The 14,682-nt window shown below is 37.3% G+C and overlaps 1 protein-coding gene across 1 annotated transcript in view; it reads left to right on the top strand.

The window, feature by feature from the left end:
• The window catches only part of fray (oxidative stress responsive kinase frayed), a 501,108-nt gene that overhangs the window by 452,817 nt on the left and 33,609 nt on the right, over positions 1 to 14,682 (top strand). Inside the window, exon 17 of the mRNA XM_090389465.1 lies at positions 12,607 to 12,668. Coding sequence (XP_090245591.1) covers positions 12,607 to 12,668 — 62 coding nt within the window. The remainder of the gene's footprint in view (positions 1 to 12,606; positions 12,669 to 14,682) is intronic.

Raw genomic sequence — 14,682 nt, forward strand, 5'->3', positions numbered from 1 at the left:
AATAAATACTATGATACAATAAAGGTGGAAACACTATTATCATGTCACTGTAACGTAGGGTGACCAGATTAAAAATTTGATCTCGGGGTACTCATGCTTACGTTTGGGGTATTCATTCCTCTTTTAGGGGTACTCACATTGTATCTTAAGAAAACTGAACAATTTTAATAACAACCATTTTATTGATTTTTACAAGTTTGTGGAATGCAAAATTAGCCAAATTTTAATAAAACTAACTGAATCATAGCCTGTCCTTTCATTCGGAAAATTTTATTGCAAGAGTTAAACACTAAAGGAAACTTTTTATACATATTAACATCAAATGTTTTGCGTAATTGCTTATAATACATATTCAATAAATGCGATTTATTTTCTTTTTCAAACAGTTTTTCATTTTTAGTGCATTTGTGTAAAATTCTTTGCATGACATATTGCGATTGGTTTTCGGCAACAGTTCTCCTTCAGCATTCTTATTTCTATCCTTTTTCCATGCAAACATTGAGCTAAATACTCACTAACTCATTGCATTTGAGTGAGGCAAAGAAAAAACAAAATTAATACATTTTTCTGTATTACATACTTTGTACACATTTAAAATTTTTATTCAAACATCTGTGGTATTTTTGAGGTCATTTGTCACAATATTTTTATGGAATGATTTCAACAGAACATATTCTTCATACAGCAAATCAATATTGATATTGGGAATTTTAAATTAAAAAAAAAAGTTTGTTGCCTGAGCCTTAAACCATTACAACAAAATAAAAAAAGTCAAGTAGAATGTAAAAGGTTACAAAGTAAGCATAATATAAATATTCTGTGACCCCCTTTGTAAATAAAATAATGTTGTTTTTTGAGTCTTTAAGGGTGTATTTCAACAACAACTTTATTGTAAGTTAATTCTTTCTTCCTAAATAATCATCTCAACAGGTTGTTTTATGATTTCTGCTTTTTTCAAATTCCCCATTTCAAATGTTAAAAAAGGTGTATCTTGGAAATTTTATTATAATTCCAAAAGGGGTACGTCTGGCAACCTGTAACATTGCATATGTGTCATTCTCTTTGAGGAAAGCTGAAGCGAAATGAATTGCCACAGTTCACCATCTTCAGATTTTGAAGAAGATTCTGAAAATGCATGGGCTTTTCCTATAGCTGAGAAAACAAAAGAGAATGAGCAATGAACACACGACATAAACTGGAAAAGAACAGAAAAGGGTGGATTCCATCATTTACTGCAGGACTTAGAAGAAGATTAAAATCATTTCAAGGTGTACTTACGGATGAATAAAGAAGAATTTAATTTCCTATATAATCCAATTAAGGATGACATTCGAGGGCAAAATACGCAATTTCGAAATTCACTCAGCACTAAAGAAAAATTAGTTGTATGTTTAAGGAAAGTTGAAAAACTGAAAGTTTTAATTTTGAATAAGGATTTATTCTGTCAAAATACGAAACAAAAATTTTTAATGAAATTTAATTACAACAAAAAACTACTTCTCAACTGTAAAAATCGAACTTGTAAGAAATTGTTATGAGTTGTGCAAATTGAAATGATCGACTTGTTCGTCCTCTCAATTTGTTAATTGTAATTCTGTTGGTATATTTTCCTCCTTTGGCCATTTTTGAGTGTCCCTGTGGCTGGACATTTGCAGTGAGTATGCTGAATAGCTGGTCGAAGTGGAGGGTGCTTCGGAATAGGCACAGGCGCAACGTCCTTGATGTTGTTGTTATTTGTTTTCGGATATTCTTACTTGTGCACTCAAAACAGAATTTAATTTTCTATTAGCGCTTCCTCCATTTTTCTCTTGTCACACCTAACGAAATTTCTCTTCAAACAGAAAAATCTGAGCTCTGACAAATGTCATTCAGCCTTAAAGCTCGACATGTTATCTTGTGAATACAGTCAATGACAACAGTGCTCTCCAAGCAATAAACTAATTGTTAAATATAGCTCCCCCGCATTTGACGTTAGACATGTATACAAGTGAAGTCTCGTGAGGTGATAGTAGGGTGTTTCTGCCCTAAGAGACAAAAAAAAAAAACTGTCAATAATCAACTAGATTATTGGCAAAGTTTTTTATTATTGGCTGTACAACTATTTACAATTTAAACTAGTTAACTATTAGCCAACTAACTACAACTTTAATGATAATCAAGTCATTTCCAATATAAGAATTTAAGTCTACAGCAACTATCACAAATTTTCAGCACAACACAGTCTTTCGATTAGTTCCAACACAAAGGTTAGCCTTCAGATTGAAAAAGTCTTCAACATAAATAGTCCAAAACACAGACTATAGCAGCAAAGAGTCACCAGATACCCAGGTAGAAAATGAGAAAAATCCCAAGATCCAAGGACATAGAAATACTAATCAAATGGAGCTGGCTCAGGGTTAATACTTGATGATCCCTTATAGTTAAATGGCCTTTTTGCCAGCAAGGGAGCCTCTAGGGTAAGCCACAGGAGACAAGTCCAACTAATCTGGCTTTAACACAACAAAGGAACACAAATGACAGTGATCATCCTAAAGGAGGCAGCAAGAGAGTGCATTGTTACCATTAAGGTTGTGAGGGCATCATTTGACTCAGGAAGGAAAGATTCCTCTAGATTGGAGAAGTACAACTGTTCCACCAACAGTTCTAAGAGCAAAGAGGGGAAACTTACCCCAGGGGCTGACATCTGATGAGTATGGGCTTGTCATACCCAAGTCCTGGGTCCTTCTACTTCTCTCTCTCTCTCTCTCTCTCTCTCTCTCTCTCTCTCAAGGTAATTTAGAATTTATTTATTTTTTTTTTTTTTGCCTGGTGTAGCATAAGCCTTGGCTTCCTTGCACCATATGCCTAATAATAATAACTACAGAGCTGTTGTTCTGAATTTGGGGGGGCAATGATAAAGAGTATAACACAGGCAAATTTAGATGGAATTGGAATTCTGAGATCATGCCAACATGATTAGCTATTTTGATACAGTTGCTTATGAGCTGGATGCTAAAATAATTTAAACATTGTGATTACAGTGGAAATCGATTAACATGAAACCATGGGGACAGAAATATTATTTTGTGTTAAAAGAAGTAAACAAAAAAAAAATTTGACAAGGTTTTTGATGTTGTAATAATCAAGAGTTAAGGTAGAAAGTTTAAACAAGTTAAAATTTTATGCACTATATAACACTACACAAGGGGCATTTTACAAACACAATTTATTAACATTTAACATGTTTATTGACTTCATCAGATAAAACAAACACATGCAATATGTAAAAAATTTTTTAAAAATGTTAATTGTTTTTTGTAAAAAAATCTATCTTTTTTTGCACAATGTTATTTATAAATCCCCCAGGGGCTCACATCTGGTTTTTTTTTTTGTTTTTTTTTATGAAAACCCCACACATGAGAAGTATTACAACCTACAGTACATAGTACCATGCATGGGTTGGAGGTTGAGAAGACGAAAGAAGATATTTATTGACATTAGACTTGAACTTATACTTTGTATAGACTGTAATTTTCAGGAAATACGTATGAAGGAAGGTTGTTCCAGAAAACGGCAGTTGAATGAATAAACGAGGAAGATGAAAATTTGGTTCTGTGAGTTTGAAGTTGGACAGTAAGTGGATGTTGGCAGCACGTGATTGGACTATTTTTAAAGAGAGAGCTGGAATTAGAGAAGCCAATTCAGAAGAACAGTGCCCATGGAAGTATCTGTAGAAAAGGCATCCAGCAGAAACAGTATGTCTATGAGACAGTGAGTGGAGAGAGACTGTTAGAGAGGAGTCATTAATTAACCTAACTGCCCTCTTCTGAATGGAATCTTTGAGAGAAATTTTGGGTGCACCGCCCCATATGTGGGAACAATATTCCATGGTAGGGCGGATTTGGGATTTGTACAGAGTGAACAACTGTTTGGAAGAAAAGTAATGCCGAGAGTGAAAGAGAAAGCCAAGTTTTTTAGATGCAGAGGAAGCAATACAGGCATACCTCGGTTAACGTTACCTCTGATAACGAAGCTTCGCTATAACGAAGTCGGCAATTTCAAGCCCCATTTAACATAAAAAAAAATATTCCACTTTAATCACCTGAAATCTAAACAAACTGAAGAAATTACGGAAACCTTTGGGGCTTCTTGTGGTTGGTTCGAGAAATTTAAAAAACGGGCCAGGATTCATAGTGTAAAATTAACAGGAGAAGCTGCAAATAAGTTTCCAGAAAAACTAAAGGAAATAATTGAACGTGAAAATTTTCCAAATTTGGTGTTCAATGTTGACGAAAGCGGTTTGTTCTGGAAACGGCTACCAACAAAAAGCTTCATTTCTATTGAAGAAAAATCAGCTGCTGGGTTCAAAGCAGCCAAAGACCGTTTAACGTTACTCTTTGGATCAAATGCCTCTGGCGATTATAAATTAAAATTGTTATTAGTTTACCATTCAGAAAATCCGAGGGCTTTAAAAGGTAACATAAAAATGAATTTACCTGTAATATGGAAAGCAAATAGAAAAGCGTGGGTTACCAAGGAGTTATTTACTGATTGGTTTGTTAACCACTTTTGTCCTGAAGTAAAACGGTATTGTCAAAAAAAAAACAACTTTGAAGAAAAAGCTCTTTTGTTGTTAGACAATGCTCCGGGATATGCGGTGGTCATTCCCTGACCTTTCCGCATCTTCCGTATTTGGTGGTGAGGGGCTCGAACCCCGGTTTAATCAAGAAGCGTGTGCTACGCACTGCTGCTCCTTCCCACCTGGCTACGGAGGCGCCAGGATAAAGAGGAAATGATAGTTAAAACTTTTTGGAAAAATTACACCATTAAAAACGCAATTGAAAACATTGATGGAAAGAAGGCACTAAGAAATGCTTAAATGGAGTTTGGCGCAAAATATGGCCAGAAGTTGTACTAGAAGAAGAAAATAACATCCAAGAAATTAGAAATGAAGTTATCCAGATGGCTCAATCAATAGGTTTCGAAAATGTCGATGAAGAGGATGTTAGAAATTTATTGAATGCAGAAGATGATGGTTTTTCAGTGGAAGATTTAGAAAACCTTGTTAGCAACGAAGACAAAGATAATGAAGACGAAGTTAAAGAAGTTCCTGCCGAAAAAGTGTTAACAACCAAAGATTTAAAAAGGTGCTTAAATGACAATGAAAACGTTTTAAATTTTTTTAGTGAAAATGATCCTGATTTAGGAAGAAGTGTTATTTTTTAAGCGATCAGTGTTAAATGCAATAACTCCGTATAGGCAATTGTTAAATGAAAGAGAAAAAGAGCATAAACAATCAACTTTAGACTCATATTTTAAAATGTGATTTCACTTTGTATGTAAGTTGACTGTTTATTTAATAAAACTTTTCTTTGTTCGAAAAAAAAAGCTTTTCATTTTCTTTACGTAGGAACGTATCCCTATTCTGGCCATAGTATTTTTACCTCTGAAAACGAAGTTTCGCTTGACGAAGTAATTTCGTGGAACGCATCCTATTCGTTATTCGAGGTATGCCTGTATTTGTAATGTGCATGTGCCAAGAGAGATTAGAAGTCAGGGTAATCCCCAAAAGAGATAACATCTTTCCTAGAAATTGGAGTGTCACCAAAGATAAGCATAGGAGCAGAAGAATCCTTTTTGCAAGATATAAGATAAGACTGAGTTTTAGAAGGGTTGAAATCAACTAAGTTGTCTTTGCCCCACTGGAGAATTACCTGTAGATTGGCATTTAAGGAATAGGAAGCGGATATTCGAGAAGTTGAAGACATTTGGGCAAGGCAAGGTTTCTCAAAATGTAAAGTGGAATGCAATGAGCTGTCATCGGCAAAACTATGGATAAGATTTCCAGTCAATGGAAGAAAGTCATTAATATACAAGAGGAAAAGAAGGGGGGAAAGAACTGAACCTTGGGGGACGCCAGCATTAGTGGAGAAGTTAGAAGACAGAGATCCATATACCATCACCCTCAGTGAGAAAACGGGATAACCAATTACAGTTGGCAAACCATAAGATGGAAGCTTGTATAGAAGACCTTTATGCCAAACATGATCAAAAGCCTTTGAGTTGTCAAGAGCAACTGCTTGTGTTTCACCGAACTTTTTCATTGTATTTGTCCATAAATGGTTAACATAGGCCAGAATATCACCAGTGGATCAACACTGACGGAATCCATACTGGCAATCATTGATCAAATGGAAGGTTTCTGGGTAGTTTAAGAGTTGGCAGTTAATTGATTTCTCCATTACTTTAGAAAGAGTAAAAGTAATTGCAGTGGGACGATAATTGGATGGGAGGGATTTGTCACCCTTTTCAGGAACTGGCTGGATAAGAGCAAATTTCCAAGCAAAAGGAAAAACTCCTTTGGAATAATTAAGTGAAAAAGGGTGGCAAAGAACAGGAGTAAGTTCTGGAGCTTTCTTAGCATCAAGATTCGTTGAAATCCTTCTGACATCCTTTGGATGGAAGACCACAGGAGGCATTGAATGGAACGTGTTGGGAATGGTGGGAGGTGTTTTACCAAGATCATTAATACATGAGTTGGAAGAAAAATCAGATACTAGCAGGGCAGCTTTATCCTTGAATGAAGTGACAACAGAACCATCTGGTTTTGACAGAGGTGGGAGCAGAGATTGGGAAAAGTTGCAGCCAATAGCTTTGGCAAGAGATCAAAATGCTTGGCTACCATTAGGGCAAGAAGCAAGTTTTCTACTCTTAGCCTGTTCAAAATCTAGTTTGGACTGATTAATAACTACTTTACAATTGTTGTGAGCTTTGGTATAGGCAGAAAATGAAACTGAAGATTTGGAAACAAGCCATTTATGATAGGCAACGTTCTTCTCTTGAACAGCCTTAGCACATTTTTTGGAAAACCAAGGTTTAGATAAAGAACGAGATTTTAAAGTGGAGTGTGAAATAAAGGATTCCATTCCTACAAGAATAATTTCACTGACACGATCTGACCAAATGTTGACATCAGAAGTTTTGAAACAGTAATCCGACCAAGGAAACGAAGAAGAGAAATCTCGCAGGTCATCCCATTTGTCAATCTTGTAATGCCAAACAATACGAGGTTGGGAATAACCATGAGATAAAGGCTCTGTTGGAGAAGAGACAATCACCAAGTTGTGATCTGAAGTACCTAAAGGACCACTCACTTCGACCGTGTACTTAGAAGTGTTGTTTGTGAGAAAAAGATCAAGTGTGTTGGCTGCACAGTTAGGATTGTCCGGTATTGTAGGTAAATTAACAATCTGTGCAAGGTCATTAGTAATTGGCAAAAGCCTCAGCATCTCGACCAGCTGGGTCGGTGTGACTAGAAAACGAAAGCCAGCTGGAGTTGTGAACATTAAAATCACCAAGGAAAATTACCTCTCTGTTAGGAAAGTTGGACTGGAGAAAGTCTAGTTGCAAAGAGAGGAAGTCAAAGAGTTCCAAGTGATTAGTGGAGTTTGGAGAATGGTTGAGACAACAGATGTATTTGACACAATGAGGTAGAGAGATTTTACGCCAGAGATTTTACACCACTTGTTCTGAAGATTCCAGATTACCAAGTCTCTTACAGGGAATATCGGAATGGACATATGCACAAGTACCACCTTTGAGGCAAAAGGAATCATATAGCGAATAATTTGGACAACTGAGATGAGCAGTAGTTGAATCTACCTATAACTGAGATTCTGTCAGAAATAGTATGTGGGGTTTGGCAGAGTGTAAGTGGAAATGGACATCATTGAGATTAGAATTGAGACCACATATATTTGTGAAATGAACTAGGAAGTATTTGGGAGGTTTAAATCTTTTCGTGGATAAGCTTGCTCTAATAGTTTCATGTTGTGTTCAGTACTAAATAAAAGTGGGGGGGGGGACATGCTGTATGAAGGAATGAAATTTTTGAATATAGCGTTAACATGGTAAGAATATACCTTCTCCAGAGTTATGTCAGATCCTTGACATAACGTAGCCTTGACAATGCCCCCCTGCATACCCACTACTCGGACTCCCTCCAGTCACTATCTGGCAGAGTAGAGATAGCAAGATTATACACTAGCTGAACCAGAAGCTTCCTAGAGGGTTACCAATGGGTTCGGTCCAGTGTACTAACTTGCGGCCACCCTGCGAACGCTGTTTTAGAGTGCTGACTGGAATGCCTTCCAACATCAGGCAAATTTTGACCTCAGTACAGTCAGTCAGGAGCCTATCAATGACGCAGTAACGTACATCACAGAAATCATTGTCCACGCAGCTGCTAATGCTGTCCCAAAAACATCAGCCCGGTTTCCACCATTTCCCAAACCTTGGTGGAATTCACAATGCACAGCAGCAAAAAAGGCTCAAAACAAAGCGTGGGGGATATTTCGCCGATATCCTACCACGAACAACCTTATAGCCTTCAAACGTGCACGAGCCAAAGCACGCTACATCCGTCGTCAGAGCCAAAAGGAATCGTGGATCCGTTTTACATCATCTATTAACCAGTCTACCAACTCTAAGGTAGTCTGGGATAAAATCCGGAAAATGAAGGGAAAATATACATCCCACCCTTCTTCAATCTTAGATTATAATGGATGCGCTGTTGCAGATCCAACTGCAATAGCCAATGCTCTTGGGGAAACATTCTCTAACATCTCCGCAACATCCTCGTACTCCCCAGAGTTCCTGGTCCTGAAACATAAACTGGAAAGAGAAGCACTTAATTTTAAGTCCAAGGGCCTCTATCCCTACAACGGGGATTTTACTATTCAGGAACTGAAAAGAGCCCTCGCTCTTTCCAAAGCAAGTGCTGTTGGACCAGATGGCATCCATTATGACATGATTAAACATCTTTCACCAAAATCTATGGATTGTCTGCTCCTTCTGTATAACAGAATCTTTACTGAAGGGCAGTTTCCGGATTCCTGGAGAAAGGCAATCGTTCTTGCCTTCCCTAAGCCAGGAAAGGATCCAAAAGTCACCACCAACTATCGTCCTATTGCTCTGACTAGCTGTCTGTGCAAAATCCTGGAGAGAATGGTTAATTCTCGTTTAATATGGTACTTAGAATCAAATGACCTTCTCTCCAACATACAGTGCGGCTTCCGAAGGAACCGGTCCACTTTGGACCATCTTATTAGATTGGAAGCATCCATCCGGGATGCTTTCCTAAAACGTGAACACTTGGTGTCGGTGTTCTTTGACATGGAGAAAGCGTATGACACAACTTGGAGATTTGGCATCTTAAAAGATCTGCATAGCCTTGGCCTTAGGGGGCAACTCCCCATTTTTATTAAAAACTTTTTAGCCAATCGATCTTTCCAAGTTCGTGTGGGATCCTCACTCTCTCGTTCCTTCAGCCAAGAGGAGGGAGTACCACAAGGATCAGTATTAAGTGTCACGCTTTTTGCCATCAAAGTGAATTCCATCACAGAACAACTTCCTCCAACTGTAAACTGTGCCCTCTATGTTGATGACTTTAGCATATTTTGTCAGTCATGCAACATGAGGGTTATTGAAAGACAACTGCAGAAAGCTATTGATCGCCTCAACTCCTGGGCTCTTGCTAATGGCTTCAGGTTCTCGCCGGAGAAGACCGTTTGCGTACACTTTTGTCGTAAGCGTAATCTTCATCCTGAGCCTGAATTAAAGCTCGGACAAAATGTAATTCCAATAGCAGCGGACACAAAATTCTTGGGACTCGTATTCGATAAAAAGCTGACCTTTCTGGATCACATCCGTCAACTCCGCACAAAGTGCACAAGAGGGCTAAATATTCTGCGCTCTCTTTCCTCAACATCCTGGGGTGCGGATCGATGCACCCTACTACGCATCTATCGTGCACTTGTACGATCCAGACTGGATTACGGGTCCCTGGTATACAATTCGGCCAGAGACAGTGTACTTCGTTGGCTCGATCCTGTCCATCATCTGGCTCTCCGTACCGCTATTGGAGCATATCGCACATCTCCTGTCCAGAGCTTATACGTCGAAGCAAACGAACCGCCATTATTGCTTCGACGTAAGCAGTTGTCTCTAAACTACGCTCTAAAACTGAAATCCCTGCCAGACCACCCTACGTGGCTAACCGTTTTTGAGCCACGATGGGAAAATTTGTACAACACCCGTAAGACTGCCAATCGTCCTTTTGGTATTCGTGTCCAAGAGCTACTCAAAGAACTTAATATAAAGGTAGACAGGGTTGCCCAAACACCAAAGCAACCCCTTCCACCCTGGCATGCTCATGTCCCGGCATGTGACTTGTCCCTTCGAAATTGGGGAAAGTCGGACACTCCATCGTCTGTCTACCTGCAGCTTTTTTCAGCACACCGAGCTGAACATTCTGACTTCGCGCCAGTCTACACAGACGGGTCGAAGTCAGAATCATATGTGGGATCTGCTGCTGTCTTTACAGACAGCACTACATCGGAGCAGATTCCCTCTAAATGCAGCATATTTACTGCAGAGCTGCACGCTATAGAGTTAGCCTTGGATCACATTAGTGAATGCCAATACCAACGGTTCATTTTGTATACCGACGCTCTCAGCGTGTTACAGGCTTTAATATCTGTGAGATATAATTCTCATCCAGTTCTGTCTAGCATTCAGCAGAAGATTCACGTTCTCCATGAACGTGAATATGATATCCGCTTCTGCTGGATTCCTAGCCACATTGGGATTAGGGGAAATGATTTGGCTGACGCCGCAGCCAAATCAGCAATTCCCAATAATGACCACTGCCTGTTAGTCCCCTATACAGACTACAGGCAAATAATACATCAAAAGATACATTCCCAATGGCAGGATTCGTGGAATAGACAGACTGCGAATAAGTTATATCATATAAAACCTGTAATTGAACCGTGGCAGTCTAGTCTGCGCAGGAATCGTAAGGAGGAAGTTGTTCTTGCCCGGACCCGCATAGGACACAGTCATTTAACTCATTCGTTTTTGCTGAGGGCTGATGACCCTCCTATGTGTGTGTCCTGTGGCACAATCCTAACGATTAGACACCTTTTAATTGACTGTCCAGATTTTAGCAGCACCCGTTTTACCGCTTTTAGTCATCTGACTGAGCCTTATACACTCAGTCAGATTTTATCCGACAATGACAACGTGTCTGCTGTTTTTAGCTATTTTAAATCAATAAAAGTTTTTAATTGTATTTAAAATTTGTTATTGTTATCTCTTTATTGATTTAATTTTTATATATTTGTTATTATTTATCTGGACATGGTGACCTAACTAATTAGGTCACCGAGAATTTAAACTTTTAAATATTGCATAGTCTTGGCGCATTATGGCCACAGCTGCCAATGCGCCAATAAAAAACCAAAAACAAACAAACAAGCTGTTTTAGAGTTGTACCCTAAAAATGTAAGGAAGATTGATTTTCCATTGATTTTCATGCTCTTCCTGATAATGAATATGGACAGCTTTTCAGATCCATCCAAATTGCAAGCGACCATTACAATTATCCTCTCTTTTGACTTTTTGCCACCAGAACACTGATGTCCCTTAAACGATAGAACAACCCCATTTCGTCAGCGTTAAAGATATCTCCCGCGCTATATTCTTCAAGCACTGTGGGCAGTGCAGGCTGCAGCCAATCTGATGTCATACTTGGTGAAACTTGATTTGCTTCACTGCAAACATTTCCCATCAGCACTGAGCAACCTCAGTGCTGATGGGAAATGTTTGCTGTACTGTCAGCAACCTGCTACTGGTTGCTGACAGTACAGCAACCAGTAGCAGGAAGTGATCACTGAGTTCTAAGGTGGACAATTCAGAGAGAGGTGGCAGTAGTTAAAGGCAAAGGAATGGGTTATAATTTCAGGAAAGGAAATTACGATGCCTTAAGATGCTACATGGCCTCTATTAACTGGGTAGATATCTCACAAAGAGCAAATACAATTGAATTATAGTATACCTTTAAGACATTAATCACAGAAGCCTTGAATGCCTTATATACCATTAAAAAATAATCCATGAGGAGGATTCCAAGTTGGATGAATAAGGAAGTTGCCAAATTACTTGAGTAGAAAAAGATGGCATGGATAAGTTTAGAGTAATCAAAAGTACTGAAGCGTCTAACAGCTACAAATTGATCTGTAATAATACCACTGAAAAGGTTAGGCTGGCAAAGGCAGATTATGAGAAATCGCTGGCAAAGTGAGCAAAAAGGGGGGGAGATAAGGAATTCTTCACATATATAAATACAAAGAAGAGAAGGACAAACCAGATCAGACACTTATGTAATGGACATGGGATAGTATTAAATACCCCAGCTGAAGTTGCAGATGAACTTAACAGTTACTTTGCATCAATATTTACAGAAGAAAAACCCGTTAACGCCAATAAGAAATTCTGGGAGTTGAAGGTGAAAAAAATGTAATACATTAAGTTAAAAAAAAAAAATTAAAAAAATTATTTCAAAATCTGGCCTGCTATGAAGAGAAGGTCCAGTACAGTGTACAAAATTCTTCTTAACTAATCAAGAGTTTTGTTACTGTTTTTAACAATCAAGATATATGCTTATTTTCTCTTTTATCATTACTCATGATTACTTCATTGCTTTTTTTTATTTATTATTATTATTGTTGTTATTCTATTAAGAACCTAATATTTTTACATTTTTATTTCTCTTTCTGTTTATAGTGGCAGCTAATTTGCAGAAGCTGGTAGACAATCCTTCTCTCAAAACAACTATTTTTGCTTTAGTAAGTTATCTTTTCTTTTGGTTTTAATTGACAAGCTGTTTTTTTTTTTTTTTTTTCCCCGAAAATATTTTGCCTGATTGATCATAAATGTTAAATAATACTGCCATTATTTTTTCAGATCAAAAACTATTGAAACTAATAGTGTTTTTGATTGCCTATCAGGAATAATAGATGGTCATTTAGTGTTGTAAATAGGCTTTTCCCAGCGCTTACTGAACATTTCTCAATACATGACAGACTTATGTATTGAGAAAAAGACATTGTTGGATTGTGTAATCCTTAAATTATGAAAAATACTGTACTACCCATAATTGACAAAACTAAGAATTAGTTGATATAAATATAGAGAATTACACCAAGCACATATATTTAATTAAATTTGAGGCAGTCAACCTACCCATTGTCAACACAGGACAGTAGTACATGTGTTTGAGTTAATAGTAAATGATAATATTCTTTTTTAATATAACTAGTTATAAACTCTTCTAATCTATATGTTTGGTTGTGAAAGAATATAAGCATTTTTTTTATATATTAAATGTTTGTTGAACCCATTTCATGATTTTGTTTTCGTGAATACTTAATTTTCAGTTAATATATGCAGTGTGGTTTTGGAAAATCTTAATTAACAATATAAATTTCTGTATAAACTCGTATAACTTAACAAGATACATTCCCAAAGATTTGCGAATAAATCAATTTTTTTTTCTCCCTTAATGAAATATGAATAAATGCAGTTGATGTACATGTCTGGTAAACTAATCCTGTTTTTAAAAGTCATTCAGAGAAAGCTGATAAGTTTCCTTCTTTTCATCATTAAGATTCTTATAGCAAGCAATAATGTCACTAAGGCACTTTGATAACATTGTTGTTTCTTTCAACATTGGGGTCAGAATCCTCTATAATCCCTAGGCTCTTTCAACTCCTTTATAATTTTTCTTAAACTTTTGAAGTTAATGCTATTTGAAGGATTACTGGAAATTCCCTCATTGCTATTGTCCTTTTCTTCATTTTGCATTTGTGTCTGCAACACAATCAAATCATTGCACATAAGGTCTTGCAAAACTCTTTTTGCTTCACTATCCACTTTCATGTCTCAGTGTTTCTCTGTTTCACCATCCAAACTTCTGCTGATAATTTCTTGCATTTCCTGGTAACCTTGTAATCACAAAAAAAATTGTGGCTAAAGCTTCCAGTAACAACCCCTTACAGTAAACTGTTTGATATTCTTTCCAGCATGCAGCAGTATTTCTCATTGGCATAAGGATGTTATATCCCTTCCAAGTTTGTGTGACAGTTGTTGCTTCCCTCTCATCGGTAGCAGCAATAGTCTGACCAATGGTTCTTCTCAAAGAATACTGCATAAAGGTAAAAATGACTCCTTGGTCCATAAGTAGTAGAGAAGCAACATTTTGGAGGACAGAATATCAGAATCCACAAAATGAGGAAGATGACTAGAATCATTATTAGACATTTAACATCTTAAATGCCATGTCCTTTTCCAACAAATATATTTCTATTTCTGATACAAAATAGAAACTGGTCCTGGAAATGTGTTGGAATAATCCATGCCTTATTTGATTTCCAAATCACTGGCAGGGAGAATCCACAAACATCTTAAATGCTTGTGGATTTTCCCTATGATATGTTATAAATGGTTTCAGTTTGAAGTCACCACTGCTCTCACTTGTAAGGTCAAGCAGCTTTTTATTGTTTGAAACAAAGCAATTTTCACTCTTTGTTGTTGCAATGCATGTACATGAGGGCATCATCTTTCAGAATAAACCTTATTCTTGAACACTTCATTACTACTATATTCCCCTCTTCCCCCATGCCTTACTAATTTCTGAAAACAAATTGGGAACTCACAGCTGTTTCTTGTGTCAGTTTTATATTGTGCAGCCTTGCATGAATTTTGTATCTTTGAAACCACCCTTCAGCGTGTGTTAAAAGGATCAAAATTATTTGCACTTTCCCTGTGAATTTTCAGCATGCAATAACTATCTTTTGCTTT

This window comes from Mastigoproctus giganteus, chromosome 1 (assembly GCF_048544385.1).
Source record: "Mastigoproctus giganteus isolate SK-2022 chromosome 1, ASM4854438v1, whole genome shotgun sequence".
Classification (NCBI taxonomy): domain Eukaryota; kingdom Metazoa; phylum Arthropoda; class Arachnida; order Uropygi; family Thelyphonidae; genus Mastigoproctus; species Mastigoproctus giganteus.